General features: G+C 43.8%; 1 protein-coding gene across 2 annotated transcripts in view; it reads right to left on the bottom strand.

Moving 5' to 3' along the window:
- LOC133544261 (cholecystokinin receptor-like) overlaps window positions 1–15,236 on the bottom strand; it is a 44,406-nt gene extending 29,170 nt beyond the window's left edge. Inside the window, exons 1-2 of one of the 2 annotated variants that reach the window (XM_061889421.1) lie at window positions 14,540–15,235; window positions 3,634–3,882 (exon numbers count right to left, since the gene is read on the bottom strand). In XM_061889421.1, coding sequence (XP_061745405.1) covers window positions 3,634–3,882; window positions 14,540–14,762 — 472 coding nt within the window. In that variant the 5' untranslated portion in view covers window positions 14,763–15,235. Of the gene's footprint in view, window positions 1–3,633; window positions 3,883–14,539 lie in introns of both variants that reach the window. The other variant, XM_061889422.1, reaches the window with a different exon arrangement.
- Between the last annotated feature and the right edge of the window lie 1,242 nt (window positions 15,237–16,478).

Here is a 16,478-nt window from a genome sequence, read left to right as displayed (position 1 = left end):
GGAGGGATCAAACATATCCAGGCAATCCAGTGTGTGGATTGCCTGGATATGTATCTTTGTCGTCAGCGGGGAAGAGTCAAATGCCACTGCAGCTGGCGAGGCGAGCGTCCACGGAACGACCACCACTGTGGCTAACAAGGAGGTGGACATGAGTGGGAATGCGTAACCAGCAGCTGTCAAGGTCCACACTGCCGATGGCTCAGAGGGCGTCCATTAAACAACCATCTTTGCGGCAGATGAGGAGGAATGCAGGCAAGACTGGTGTTTCTGCAGCAGACGAGAAGGGCGAGATGCCAGGCGGGCGCTTCTGCAGCAGGTGAGCTGGAAGCTGAGCAGAATGCAGACCAGGATGCAGAGCAGGATGCTGCGTCTCAATCAGACCCACCAAAGACGGAGCTGTAGATGGCATGGAACCCACTAGAAGCAAAGCTGAAAGGGGCGTCGGGCCCAATGGAGGCAAGACTGGAAGTGGCGCTAAAGGTGCCTACTCTCATGAAGAGGCGGGTGGCGGCCTCCTTGCTGGAGTAAGTGCTGGGGGTGGTAGCCTTGCTGGAGGGATCTGTAGATCCCCAGCTGCACAGATGCCAATACTAGCCCCCCTTAGAAAGCAGATTCCAGACTCTCGCTGACGGCAGGAGCTGTTTACCCACGGTCTCCAAAGAAGCAGAAGCCAAGGGTGGAAAGGAGGTTTGGGGGAGGGTTGTTGCTCCCTATCATGCAGGATCTTCACAATGTTCGCATGTGAAGATATATGTCAAGTCCTGTTGGTTGGGATTTTTTGTAGTTTTTCTTCTGGTATGGGAGCTAGTTAGAGCTGCAATGGCTTCAAACCAGCTATTGGACCACATTGGTTTGCTGCAAAATATACTCTGGATGTTGTACCATCCCAGCACTGTTGGGGTAGGTGCGGGAAGACAAAGGCAGTCGCTTTTGTTCTGCTGGTTCCTTTTTTTCCAACTCTTTAGATATTTTTGTCTGCATTTTTGACAGCATGTCACAATCTGCTCTTGAATGGGAAGTATTCTCCCATCAGCTCCCCCTCGCAAGCACGAGCACATAAAAACACACACGGAGCTGGCGAGCTCATCCTGTCGCCTCACACCTTCACAAACATTTGTGCTAAAAATAACTCTTGTCACACAACACAACACACATCCGTGTGGTTATAATAATAAGTGAAACAAAGTTTTATATACAGTTTTACCTCTAGCCAGGAACAAAAATGCTGTCGCCTGAGCATACACACACCACATCACTATGGCAACACACGTACACACAACAAGCATGCATTGCCGCATCCCATCCAAAACTAAACCAGAAATACTGTATTAATCCATCCGTTTTCTACCGCTTGACCCTTTCAGGGACACGGGGGTGCTGGAGCCTATCTCAGCTGCATTTGGGTGGAAGGCGGGGTACACCCTGGACAAGTCACCACTTCATCATAGGGCCAACACAGATAGACAACATTCACACTCACATTCACACACGAGGGACTATTTAGTGTTGCCAATCAACCTATCTTCAGGTGCATGTCTTTGGAGGTGGGAGGAACCTATCCCCAGGTGGGAGGAAGCCGGAGTAGAACCCACGCATTCACGGGGAGAACATGCAAACTCCACACAGAGAGATCCCGAGCCCGGGATTGGCAAGCCTTTTCAAATTTAAAGTGTTACGTTTTTTATGGATTTCAATGACATGTACAAGTGTTAGGAAACTTCCATGTTCCACTATTTTTACACAGTCCAAAAAAAGGAAAAATCCTTATTAATAATGAAACTGCCGTTAGTCACGACTTATGCACTTTCCCCCCACTTAACTGGGCGTTAAATGCCTTTAACTTTAAGCGCGTAACAAACTCTGAGGCGTAAATGGGAGAGAGAGCTGCGGGTTTGGAGATGTGTTTGAGGTCAGTTGGTGGTGCAATGATCAAGACATGAGGTCTGCAACAAGCCTTGCATTGAAGTTACACAGCAGGTAAGTCTGCTCTTTGGGGATTTGCTTTGCCAGCAATAGCAACACCATCAGATTTTTGCCCTTTCTTTTCTTAATATTTAACTCATTTGCAAATTTTCACCCATACTGGGTTAGGGTTAGGTATGTTTAATAATGAAACTGTTGTATTTTGAACTTGCGTTTTGTTGTTTTTTAAATTTGGTTTATGGGTCAGCTCCTGGCTGCCACATTTTCTCTTTTCACTTTTGCACGATCTCTTCAGGCATTTTGCTTCGCTTTTTCTTCTTACATTACCTTTTTGACTGCACGAACCTTTTGCCCGTTTTTGTTGTACTTTTGCAAATCCTGGGCTTGTAAATAAGTATTTATTTTATTAACAAGTCAAAACTCGGTCTCGCATCTTGGGTTCCAGCCAAACACTTCCAGAGTTGTCCGATAATGGCTTTTTTGCCAATATCCCTCTCGACGTCCATTGCACCGGTCACCCTTTATGTGTGTGTGTGTGTCCCAAATGTTCTTCATGATACTTGAGATATGACAAAGCACAACATAAGGAGTATGGCGTCTTAATCCTTACCAGCGACCTCTAAACTGTGGCACTTACCACCTTTACAGTGTGTTGTATGTCTGGGTGTGTGACAAACACATTATTTGGACTGACTACAACGGTCCTTCTCAACTAGTAGGTCGGGCCCTCCGGGGGGGGGGGGGGGGGGGGTGACCCGGGGGGGTCACCTGTGACCTTGGGGAACATGCTTTTTTTCCTCCATACTAAAGTATGACAAATGCAGCACTTGGCTTCACTGTAATCACGGTGAGATGCTGGGGTGCTCTTTCCTTTAATGCTAATACTCTTACAATGTTATGTAAAGGTACAGTTATAACCAATTATATTGTATATAATTATATACTATTATAGTCATGGCGGAGCGCAAAATATTTTCTTCTTCCTGAGGGGCATAACAGAATATAACCGAGTAGTACTGCACTAAAAGCAAAATTAAGAAAAAAAAAAGTTTTCTTATTTCAAAATAAAATGAAGCTGCAAATAATTTTACATAGGACACACATGCGGGGCAGCATGGTGGAACAGGGGTTAGTGCATGTGCCTCACAATACAAAGGTTGTGAGTTCAATCCCGGGCTCAGGATCTTTCTGTGTGGAGTTTGCATGTCTTCCCCGTGACTGCGTGGGTTCCCTCCGGGTACTCCAGCTTCCTCGCACCTCCAAAGACATGCACCTGGCGATAGGCCCTTCCCACTTCCAGAGACATGCACCTGGGCATAGGTTGATTGCCAACACTAAATGGTCCCTAGTGTGTGAATGTTGTCTATCTGTATTGGCCCTGTGATGGTTGGGTTAGGGTTAGGGCTAGGCGCTAACACCCCCCGCGAACCGGAAATGGACAAGCAGTAGGAAATGGATGGATGGATGGAGGACACACATGCAGTCAAACGTGCATCCCTCTAAAAATTGTTGGAATTTTAAAGTGAATCAACAACTACAATACTGACATTCCAACGGTTTCAACACGAGATTAATCAGAAGTAAGTTTCACACAATAAACAGAATTCTTCGTGATTAATATGCTCTTTCCTGATGCTAATGTCGGTGTAAGAAATACATGAAAAAACACTCAGTTTAGTTCAAGCCAACTTGTAAACAAAGTTTTCTCACCCATAAAGTAGGTGACTATCTTGCACATGGCGGCACCAAAGATGAAATCCTCCAGTATATTGGGGATGAGGGTGAAGGGCATACAGAAGATGGCCATCATCAGGTCACTCAGGGCAAGCGAGAGCAGGAAAGAGTTGGTGACCGTTCTCATACGCTTGTTGAGAATCAGGACAGTGATGATGAGGAGGTTTCCAAATACGCTGATGATGAAGATGAGCGTGTAGAGCAGAATACGCACTGATTCCATCTCTAGGGAGAGAACATGGTCAAACATGTGATTGACAGCATCTGCATCAGAATGCAGTATTTATAGAAAGTATATGACACAGTGAGGACAGAATGCAGTATTTATAGGAAGTATATGACACAGTGAGGACAGAATGCCGTATTTATAGAAAGTTTATGACACAGTGAGGACAGAATGCAGTATTTATAGAAAGTATATGACACAGTGAGGACAGAATGCAGTATTTATAGAAAGTATATGACAGAGTGAGGACAGAATGCAGTATTTATAGAAAGTTTATGACACAGTGAGGACAGAATGCAGTATTTATAGAAAGTATATGACACAGTGAGGACAGAATGCAGTATTTATAGGAAGTATATGACACAGTGAGGACAGAATGCCGTATTTATAGAAAGTTTATGACACAGTGAGGACAGAATGCAGTATTTATAGAAAGTATATGACACAGTGAGGACAGAATGCAGTATTTATAGAAAGTATATGACAGAGTGAGGACAGAATGCAGTATTTATAGAAAGTTTATGACACAGTGAGGACAGAATGCAGTATTTATAGAAAGTATATGACACAGTGAGGACAGAATGCCGTATTTATAGAAAGTTTATGACACAGTGAGGACAGAATGCAGTATTTATAGAAAGTATATGACAGAGTGAGGACAGAATGCAGTATTTATAGAAAGTTTATGACACAGTGAGGACAGAATGCAGTGTTTATAGAAAGTATATGACACAGTGAGGACAGAATGCAGTATTTATAGGAAGTATATGACAGAGTGAGGACAGAATGCAGTATTTATAGGAAATATATGACAGAGTGAGGACAGAATGCAGTATTTATAGAAAGTTTATGACACAGTGAGGACAGAATGCAGTGTTTATAGAAAGTATATGACACAGTGAGGACAGAATGCAGTATTTATAGAAAGTATATGACACAGTGAGGACAGAATGCAGTATTTATAGAAAGTATATGACACAGTGAGGACATAATGCAGTATTTATAGAAAGTATATGACACAGTGAGGACATAATGCAGTATTTAGAGAAAGTATATGACACAGTGAGGACATAATGCAGTATTTAGAGAAAGTATATGACACAGAGGACGGAATGCAGTATTTAGAGAAAGTATATGACACAGTGAGGACAGAATGCACTGTTTATAGAAAGTATATGACACAGTGAGGACAGACAAAGACAAATAATACAATGGCAAAATGAAATTAGAACAGGAATCTCTACTGTGAAAAATGTATATTTATTCTTATAGTGTTTAGGTTAAAGCATGTGTGTGACATCCATCTCCTACTAAACACTCATAACAAATGTCCTGGGGAAAAGAGACAGAGGAAACTTTTTTGCTTAACAGGAAAATATGAGTACAAAGTCACAAAATCAATAGATTGAAGTGTCTTTATGACAATATTTTCCAGTTTGAAAGGGAAAGACATAGAAAAAATGGCTAAACAGCACATTGCTTTCAAAAGTATTTGTTTAACTTTAAAATGGATATTGAAATAAAACATTTCCCATTTAGTTAAGCTCAATATTAGGTATATAACGAAGTTGTAATTAGTGCGTTATTGCCATTTCAGAATGACCGTGCCAATGTCACGACATTGAACAAGAACTTGGCAGTGTGGTTTTTCCTGCTGCTATTGAGTACTAAAGTACATCTCCTGTACGGACAACGACTGCGACATTTACATCAGAAGTGTGGATGCATTTTGGCTTTACAATGAAGACAAAAAGGATGAAGCGGAAAACATGCTGGAGTCTCTCGTCAGTCTAATAAAGGAGCAGACTGGCAATTATTTCATTTTGGTGGTACTCATTTTGAAACACAGGCATACAAAAAAAAGTTTGCTGAAACTGCACTTTGTGACGTCTAAAACAGAAAAGGCATAATATGAGAAGTAACTTGTGTAATTATTCACTGGAAATGTGGTTAATGTAAAAGCAAGAAGCCAGACATGAATTTGTGAGATACTTATATTGTTCAGTGAACGTGCAGAGAATCAGCATTTTCCAAACTAATACAAAAATGTCCATGGCAGAAGACACTGGTTATCAGGAAGTTAAAATACACTTAACAAAACATCAGTTTTTTCCCCCTGTTGTTACAGTGGATGTTTACATGAATAGTTTAAAGACACTCAACCGAATGTATTATGTAAGTATTTTTGATATTTGCGTGTTACTTGACATACTACATGCGCGTAAAAATACCAATTTGTCGTAAAAAATATGATTTCAACATTTGAGCATTATTTTTGTGTTCCACTACAGTAAGTGTGTTTAACCTTAACATTCCTGTCACCTCATTTTGCACATAACAAAGTTTTTACCAAGTATTCTGTATGTCGACAATACAGCAATAATACAGTAGCCTTAAAATGGAACTGCCTTTTTTTTGTAGAATTTTGACTACAATTTACAATCCTTGTGAGAGGGAGGAACACACGTCCTTTTTTTTTAAATCACACATTCTAACTGGCAAATAAACTTACAATGGAGCCAAAGGGAGTAATGCTTCTGTTTCAACCGAAAATCCCAATACATAAAAATCCAAAAAGTACCAACAAAACTTTATTTACATGTTGTGACCTAAATATGAACAAGGTATTAGCAATATTGGTTTTATAAGTGCTAACATTAAGGACTTACATTTAGCGGCACATTGAGAGAGACAACGTCCTATATTGACATCTTTAGCTGGTGAGCTCCTTTCTTGCCTGGGAGCCCGCAAAAATGTATTGTAGATTTAAAATCATGTCTCTCACCTTGATAGTAAAAGTGTTAGGGTAAGGGTTGGTGGTTAACCATAACCCCAAACCTAACCCATAAATGGTGCATATCGCTCACCTTGATAGTAAAAGTGTTAGGGTAAAGGTTGGGGGTTAACCTTAACCCTAACCCTACCCCAAAATAGTGAAAAAGATTGTAAAAGGATTGTGAGCCATTCTTCATCTAAAGGAGAAAACAGTAAATACTAACAGTTGGCATCCCACGTTGTCCAATAAATGATATTCATTTATGTTTGTCTCTCATGATGTCTTGAGTATGTCGTAATCAGTTGAAGAAACAAGCGGGCGTTGTGATGCGTCTGTGAAATAAATGCTTAAAATGATGAAAATACTTACATATGACTTCTTATTATGAATGTGCCTCTTACATGACTTGGTGTATATAAAACCTTGTTGAACAAGAGGTTAGTTCCACAAAGGTTGATTCCTTAAGCATCATGGATTGCAGGAAAGCATGGACACAGAAGCACAGCATCATTCAGTTTGAGAGTGAAAGCATGTGACAGGACGAGGTCGAGAAAGGCTGAGCACTGCACTGACTGAGCACCCTGATTCAGGATGGCGGTCAGGCAGATGTCCCAAAGTCTGGACTGAACACCCTGATTCAGGATGGCGGTCAGGCAGATGTCCCAAAGTCTGGACTGAGAACCCTGATTCAGGATGGCGGTCATGCAGATGTCCCAAAGTCTGGACTGAGCACCCTGATTCAGGATGGCGGTCATGCAGATGTCCCAAAGTCTGGACTGAGCACCCTGATTCAGGATGGCGGTCATGCAGATGTCCCAAAGTCTGGACTGAGCACCCTGATTCAGGATGGCGGTCAGGCAGATGTCCCAAAGTCTGGACTGAACACCCTGATTCAGGATGGCGGTCAGGCAGATGTCCCAAAGTCTGGACTGAGAACCCTGATTCAGGATGGCGGTCAGGCAGATGTCCCAAAGTCTGGACTGAGAACCCTGATTCAGGATGGCGGTCAGGCAGATGTCCCAAAGTCTGGACTGAGCACCCTGATTCAGGATGGCTGTCACGCAGATGTCCCAAAGTCTGGACTGAGAACCCTGATTCAGGATGGCGGTCAGGCAGATGTCCCAAAGTCTGGACTGAGCACCCTGATTCAGGATGGCTGTCATGCAGATGTCCCAAAGTCTGGACTGAGCACCCTGATTCAGGATGGCGGTCATGCAGATGTCCCAAAGTCTGGACTGAGCACCCTGATTCAGGATGGCGATCATGCAGATGTCCCAAAGTCTGGACTGAGCACCCTGATTCAGGATGGCTGTCATGCAGATGTCCCAAAGTCTGGACTGAGCACCCTGATTCAGGATGGCGGTCATGCAGATGTCCCAAAGTCTGGACTCAGCACCCTGATTCAGGATGGCGGTCAGGCAGATGTCCCAAAGTCTGGACTGAGCACCCTGATTCAGGATGGCTGTCACGCAGATGTCCCAAAGTCTGGACTGTGTACCCTGATTCAGGACTGCTGTCACGCAGATGTCCCAAAGTCTGGACTGAGCACCCTGATTCAGGATGGCTGTCACGCAGATGTCCTAAAGTCTGGACTGAGCACCCTGATTCAGGGTGGCGGTCAGTCAGATATCCCAAAGTCTGGAGCAAAGCAGTGGGCGGTGACCGGGGGGAAGAAAACAATCCAGGCAAAATAATTGCTGAAAATGGGAGAGGACTTCCAGCAAAGCATAAAAGGGACAGCGCTTCAACATCCAAAGTGTCCCACAAAGAGTTAGCGTCTGACAGTATGAAGCCAATTGAGGTAACAATTGGAAAGTACACCTGCATAAAAGTACACATTGTTAAAGGGCAACTGCACTTTTTTTTATTTATTTTGCCTATCATTCACCATCAGTATGAAAGATATGACGATGGATGGATTTTTAAAAATGCATTGTAAATATTAAACTAATGCGATCAAAAGTCCGCTTACAATAGACCCTATGGGAGCTGGTCAATCCTGCCTATAGAGCCCCTAACATTTAAAACTTACCTATTGTGATCATTTTAAGCATACGTGGCACATTCATTTAAAAAACGCATCACTTTTGCTTATTTTTTTTTAATCTTCTATCCGTTTACCTGTATGTCATCTTCTTTGTAAGGGACGCTGGAAGCCGGCAGACCCATCAGCGATCCTGTTCTGTCTCCCTGTAATGTTTGTCTGATCTTGAATGGGATTGTGCTGAAAATTGTAATTTTCCTGAAGGAACTCTCCTGACGGAATAAATAAAGTACTATCTAATCTAATCTATTTTTTTTTACAATCAATGATTTCTGCTCACTGCAGAGTTTGTGAGAGTCAACAAACAAAATAAAACATCACTTCCTGTACAATGGAAGCTTTCATTAGGATATGCAGACTGCTAGGATGTTCATGTATTCCTATTTAGGTGAAGAATGTCTCATAATCCTCGCATAGAAATGGGGGGGAAACAAGGGCTTTTTGTGTCGTTCTCACCAGTTCCAAGTCGAAGTGTCCTAACTTGTCAGATTACCTACACAGATGTCTCAAGTCAAGGTGAGATGCATGATTTATGATCTAGAATAAGCTTACAGGCACCAGGGAAGCGAGGAAACAGCGGACCACTCCATGGTGTAAACATAGGGAGACACGGCAGTGGCTATGAATAGTGTGTCTTTGTTAGCGCTTATGATAACAATATTGTGTCCTGGGCATGACAATATGTGTCCTGGGCATGACGTTAAAGTGCATCCGGTAGTGGAAGGTCCTCTATGGGGTCGTGGGGCACTAGGAGGTTAAGCCCTTTACTACTGTTACCCCAGGTGGCCCTTGGCAAAGGCCTAGTACCTGACTGCCACCTAGCCAAGGATACGGTTAAGACTTCAACGGCGGAGCAGGCAGAAGACAGTAGATATAAGAACTACCACAAGAGCTGTGATGGCGTTAAAAAGGCTGCAGCAGAAAAGGTTCCCCAGTTGTCTTGGACTCCATGCCACTGGACCCTGACCCAATTCTGTCTAGGATGGTGTGGTGACTGTCTGTGCACCAGTCTCCCCACCTTAAACTAAGTCATGCACAGGCATCCTCCATAAAGGGATACACCCCTACCAGGAGGATCATCATCCTCGTTCGAGTGACTGCCGATGAATAACAATATCACTTAATTGTCAAGTCATGAAAGGTAAATTCAGTATTGTTGTCGCTTTTTGAATGGTTATTTATCGGATTGCATGGGTGGAACAGTGGAGCTTCCATTGGCTGCGTTGTATGCGGACGTTTATTGACATTTATTTAGTATTTTTCCATCCATCCATTTTATACCGCTTGTCCCTTTTGGTGTCACGGAGGGTGCTTGAGTCTATTTCCGCTGCATTCGGGCAGAAGGCAGTGTACACGCTGGACAAGTCACCACCTCATCACAGGGCCAACACAGATAGACAACGTTCACACACTAGGGACCATTTAATGTTGCCAATCAACCTATCCCCAGGTCCATGTCTTTGGAGGTCGGAGGGGCCTATCCCCAGGTGCATGTCTTTGGAGCTGGGAGGGGCCTATCCCCAGGTGCATGTCTTTGGAGGTGGGAGGGGCATAGAACGACCCCAAGCCCGGGGATCAAACACAGTACCTTTGTATTGTGAGGCACATGCTCTAACCCCTGTCCACTGTGCTGCTTTATTTAGTATAGTTTAATACTCAGCACAGCTTGTGCTTTGTACAATAACCATATGTGCCTTCTTCTTATCCCTGCAGTAGGTTTGCATTAAAGTTGTGGCAAATGACTTCCTTGACATCAGTGCTGCTGCTGAGACAACTTATCCAACTCAATTAGTTCTTCTCTTGGGAGAAATACATTGAACCTACATTACATGGACCTTTCAGATCTTACAAGCTCAGCTGCATTTAATGATTTAAAAAGTCAATATATATTGATATAATTGAGTTCATCGTTTCTATTTTGAGTGTATTCAAAGACCAAAAGGCTGCTAACTGGGAAATGGGAGAATAAACAATGCGCAGTGCATGAGCTCTATCTATCTCTAGATTTTTAAAGGTAAGCAGGCAAGCAGAAGCTAAAATTACTACAAATCCTTTAAACACATAGACTGAAAGCGTTCAGGGCCGCAATGCTCATGTAAATGTTCTTCATTTGTGTAAACATCATGACCACACTACACTAAGTATCATATTATTTACACAATACACGGGCCGTGGAAGAATACATCAGATGGTGGTGTATATGTGGAGGAAGACTTGGATCAGTATGTTAAGTTAAAGTTCAAGTACCAATGATTGTCACAAACACACTAGGTGTGGCAAAATTATTCTCTGCATTTGACCCATCACCCTTGATCATCTCCTGGGAGGTGAGGGATGTGTACCCTTAACATGGCAATCATTTATTCCTTTCTCTTTTATGGTATTGGAATCTGTATGCTCTTACACTGAAAGGAGTGTGTTTTTTATATTATGCCTCTGTTCGAGTTCCGGTAAAGTTTTCTTTATATTATTCCCCCCAGAATATATCATTACACGGTTAACCTACTCTATTTAAATGACACAACCAACAGGTTAGGGCTTCACGGTGGAAGAGGGGTTAGTGCTTCTGCCTCACAATACGAAGGTCCTGAGTAGTCAGGGTCCAATCCCGGGCTTGGGATCTTTCTGTGTGGAGTTTGCATGTTCTCCCCGTGAATGCGTGGGTTCCCTCCGGGTACTGCGGCTTCCTCCCACCTCCAAAGACATGCACCTGGGGATAGGCCTCTCTCACCTCCAAAGACATGCACCTGGGGATAGGCCCCTCCCACCTCCAAAGACATGCACCTGGGGATAGGCCCCTCCCACCTCCAAAGACATGCAACTGGGGATAGGCCCCTCCCACCACCAAAGACATGCACCTGGGGATAGGCCTCTCTCACCTCCAAAGACATGCACCTGGGGATAGGCCCCTCCCACCTCCAAAGACATGCACCTGGGGATAGGCCCCTCCCACCTCCAAAGACATGCAACTGGGGATAGGCCCCTCCCACCTCCAAAGACATGCACCTGGGCATAGGTTGATTGGCAACACTAAATGGTCCCTAGTGTGTGAATGTGAGTGTGAATGTTGTCCGTCTATCTGTGTTGGCCCTGTGATGAGGTGGCGACTTGTCCAGGATGTACCCCGCCTTCCGCCCGATTGTAGCTGAGATAGGCACAACCGCCCCCCGCAACGCCAAATGGAATAAGCAGTAGAAAATGGATGGATGGAACCAACAGGTTATGAGCCCAGGAGGGAAGTTGGAGGCCAAAGGAACAGATTATGCTTTGATGAAGATGAGAAGAATTCCGAGTTGTGGGAGACAAAGTTTTTTCAGCACGATGGTACAGGGGGTAGTGAATGTGCCTCACAATATGAACTTCCTGAGTTCAAACCCGGGCTCGGGATCTTTCTGTGTGGAGTTTGCATGTTCTCCCCGTGACTGCGTGGGTTCCCTCCGAGTACTTCGCCTTCCTCCCACCTCCAAAGACATGCACCTGGGGATAGGCCCCTCCCACCTCCAAAGACATGCACCTGGGGATAGGCCCCTCCCACCTCCAAAGACATGCACCTGGGGATAGGCCCCTCCCACCTCCAAAGACATGCACCTGGGGATAAGTTGATTGGCAACACTAAATTGGCCCGAGTGTGAGAATGTGAGTGTCAATGTTGTCTATCTGTGTTGGCCCTGCGATGAGGTAGCGACTTGTCCAGCGTGTACATCACCTTCCGCCCGAATGCAGCTGAGATAGACTCTACCACCCCCAGCGACCCCGAAAGGGACAAGCGGTAGAAAATGGATGGATGGAAAAGTTTTGGGGAACATGCGCCTGCTAGGCCTCAAATCGACAATGCCAAGCGGGTGTATGGACGGTGTAGCCAGGAGTTGTGGATGCATTGCATTGTGGGTGGGTGTTGTGTGGCCTTTGTGGTGTTTTGCAGGGCGTATGTTCTCCTGAAGTGTGGGTTTGTCATTGTTTAATGTGGTTTCACGGAGTGTGGCGCGTGTTGGTGGAAGTGTTGAAGATGTTTGTATCGCCACCATTAGTGTGATCTGTGTGGCTGTGGAACAAGACCCCTGGTTTACACACATTGGGAGCAAAATAATAAACCTCTCCGTCGTTTTGATTGACGGCAGGGGGAGGGTCACACGTGATGTCACAATGTTGACCAGGTGGTTAAAGTAACCATTGGGGATCAAGTTTCACCCAGCTCTAATTGAAGGCAGACACAAATCATATACCTGGCGCATGTTAAATGATGAACTCTTAACATTGCAACACATGCCAATACGGCCGCTTTAGTTCACTAAATTGCAATTTTAAATTACATGCGGAGTTTCTTGTTGAAAACATTGCGGAATGATGACGCGTATGATGATGTGTGTTTGTCACATTATTGGTTGGAGGGGACATATTAGCTCAGCACCACTTACGGCTAAAAGTCGTCTCTCTTCATCGCATAATTACACAGTATTTTGGACATCTGTGTTGCTGAATCTTTTGCAATTTGTTCAATTAATAATGGAGACTATAAAGAACAATGCTGTAGGTGGAAAGCGGTGTATTGCAGCTGCCTTTAGCACCGAGACACAGCCGGTGTTTCTTTGTTTGTTGTGAATCTTTTACACAGAGCGGTCAAGCGAACATGTTTCTCTACGTCAACCAGCATGTTTTTGGATGGGAAAATTGTGATATATATCTTACCGGAGACATCAGTGGATTATTCCTCTTCCAGTAGCTGTCAAAAAAGGCAGCTGTGAGCTTGGATCCTCGGCTTCTCTCAGAGACACTGGCGTGTTCACCGCAGCCCTCCGACTTTGAGGTATGACTTTAAAATCTCACTAAAACACTATTAAAACAATAAGCAGGTAAGGGATCTTCCAGAATTATCCTAGTAAATGTGTCTGATTACATCTGAAATGCTCACACTGCCGCCACCTGGAGCCGTCGCTTTTCATTTTATTTTTATTTTTTTTCTAGTCCTTCACTGTCAATATCCACAAATCTTTCATCCTCGCTCAAATTAATGGGGAAATTGTCGCTTTCTCGGTCCGAATTGCTCTTCCTGCTGGTGGCTCACATTATAAACAATGTGAGGATGTGAGGAGCTCCACAAACGGTGACGTCACGCGTACATCGTCTGCTACTTCCGGTAAAGGCAAGGCTTTTTTATTAGAGACCAAAAGTTGCGAACTTTATCGTGCATGTTCTCTACTAAATCCTTTCAGCAAAAATATGGCAATATCGCGAAATGATCAAGTATGACACATAGAATGGACCTGCTATCCCCGTTTAATTAAGAAAATCTCATTTCCGTAGGCCTTTCATGAGTATCTTTGGAGTAAACAGTCTTTGTCTGTATACATTAGTAGAAGTGGTTTCCAAAAATATGTATTTATTTCCCATTGGAGATGGTATATTATAATTTGAATAAACATTCAACTTCAATGTAACTGACATTCATCTATCACTACAGAAATGGGTTATTTTCTGCAAATCATTTATGTTTCTGTTTCCATACGGCACATGTGATGCAGACCATAATGTTTCTGTTGCCATACGGCAAATGTGATGCAGCACACAGCATGAATCATTTATTCAGTGTAGCAAAAGATGTTTGCTGCAAATGTGAAGGGGAACATAAAGATGTTCATATGTTAAGGTTGCTATTACTCCAAAAGTGATATCACACCTGGCCTGCTGATGGCATTTGAAATCAGGCATGACATCAAAAAACCATAACAAAATGTCAACTTGCAATTTTTGTGCAATTTTACTATGAAGAGCATTAAGAGTGATGGAGGATGAATGGAAGGAGTGAGGAGAATGCTTGATGAGAAGAGGGGAGACTTACCTTTGGCTCTGTTGGCGGCTTTAGGAACTATTGCTTGGCTTGTGCAGCTCATATTCTTGCTGCTCAGTGTCAGGCTGATGTTGCACGGCTGGACCTCCTGCAGGGACATGTTCCATAGCTTCACCTCCTTCAGGGACATCTTCACGCCCACGGTCTCCTTTGTCAGAGAAACTTCAAGCCAAGTGGCAACAAAATAAATATTTTCAATAAGGCAGTAGAACATCGACTAGCAAGCTTGAAGGTGCTGAATGTCGACGCACGACGTCTGCAGACTGAAGTCATAAACCTGGTCTACTGCAGCCTCGCTCTCTATACCTCTCTCTCTCTCTTTACCTCTCTCTCCCTCCCTCTCTCACTCTCTCCACTCTCTCTCTCTCTCTCCCTCTCTATCTACTTCTCCATCTCTCTCTGTCTCTCTCCCCCTCTCTCTACTGCTCCATCTCTTGCTCGCTCTGTCTCTCCTCTCTCTGTCTCTCTACCTCTCTCCCTCCCTCTCTCTCTGTCACTCTCCCTCGCTCCCCCTCTCTCTCTACTTCGCCATCTCTCTCTCTATCTATCTATCTGTCTCTCTCTCTCTGTCTGTCTCCCACCCTCTCTCTCTATTTCTCCATCTCTCACTGTCTCTCCCTCTCTGTCTGTCTCTCTACTTCTCCATCTCTTTCTCTGTCTCTCCCTCTCTCTGTGTCACTCTCTCTCTCTGTCTCCCCTGTCTCTCTCCCTCCTGTCTTTCTCTCTCTCTCGCTCCCCTGTCTCTCTCTCTCTCTCTCGCTCCCCTGTCTCTCTCTCTCTCTCTCTCTCTCTCTCTCTCTCTCTCTGTTTCTCTCTCTCTCTCTCTCTCATGAACTGCATCATAACATTCACAAGCATCAAGCGTGTGTGTATTATTGATTAATGTTTCATGAGGTAGTTCATTTGTTTCACCAAGTTTGCAGCAGAATACCTGACAAACTAGGAATTGCACACAAAAGGTGTATTTTCTGATGTACTCCAGCAGGGGGGAGACTGGCATATGCCTGGCTTCCGGTCATTGAAGTAACCAGCATCTCATCTACTGAGGCGAGTGGGGACGCCATCTTGAACCAGTCGATATTGCCACCTTGTGGCAGGATTAGTATAGTGTCAGCAAATTTCAACCATCATCATTTTCTCATTTATAAACTGATTTTCACACTGTGTTGTCCTGAAGTCAACCGTTAATATTATTTACGTAATTACATGATAATATTTTTGTATTAATTCATAATATTTTGTATTAGTATTTGCAGTGCTATTTATTTGGAGTTAGAGTTGTTTATATTTGTTGTACGCTGTAATCGGTAAACAGCAGTTAGATGATGTCACTTCCGCTAAGTTACTTCCTGTTGTTTGACTGCCGGTATTTGTTCGAAAGCTAGAGATACATGTTGTGGTCTTCTGTAGTACTTTCTGTTGCCATCCTACACAAAGCGGCGAAGAAGCAATGCCGTAAGTCGTCTTTAATAATCTAATAAGATGTCAGACACGTTTAAAAAAGTGTAATAGTGCCGATATGTTAAACATAATTGTCGAACTAGATACAATGTGTTCAAGTCATTTAGGCAGACGGGAGTCTCCCTCTGCTGGACATTTTCAGACATTACCGTTACATTTATATGTCATTGTAGACAAATATGTACAGAGGCAATAAGTGTGTTGTGTGTTGTGTCTCTTTGTTCTTTTCAGTTTTTCACCATCTTGTCTATGAAGAATTGTCAAAAGTAAATGGTCAAGCTTACAACGACGTTCTCTTCATTGACTCCGGTTTGGCTTGGTGTTGAGTTGGCGTTTTTACACGTCTCACGAGAACACTAAAGTGAAAAAGGCACGTTTCGGCTGCCCTACGGTATCAACATGGCGACAAGTCACAGTGGAAGCAGCAAAACGTCAGTATCCACAGCAAGCGCAGCTCTTGTTAGAGCTA

Source organism: Nerophis ophidion, linkage group LG27 (genome assembly GCF_033978795.1).
Source record: "Nerophis ophidion isolate RoL-2023_Sa linkage group LG27, RoL_Noph_v1.0, whole genome shotgun sequence".
In the NCBI taxonomy this organism is placed as follows: Eukaryota; Metazoa; Chordata; class Actinopteri; order Syngnathiformes; family Syngnathidae; genus Nerophis; species Nerophis ophidion.
The sequence above is the reverse complement of the archived record's forward strand: the minus strand, read 5'-3'. Positions and strand labels throughout refer to the sequence as shown.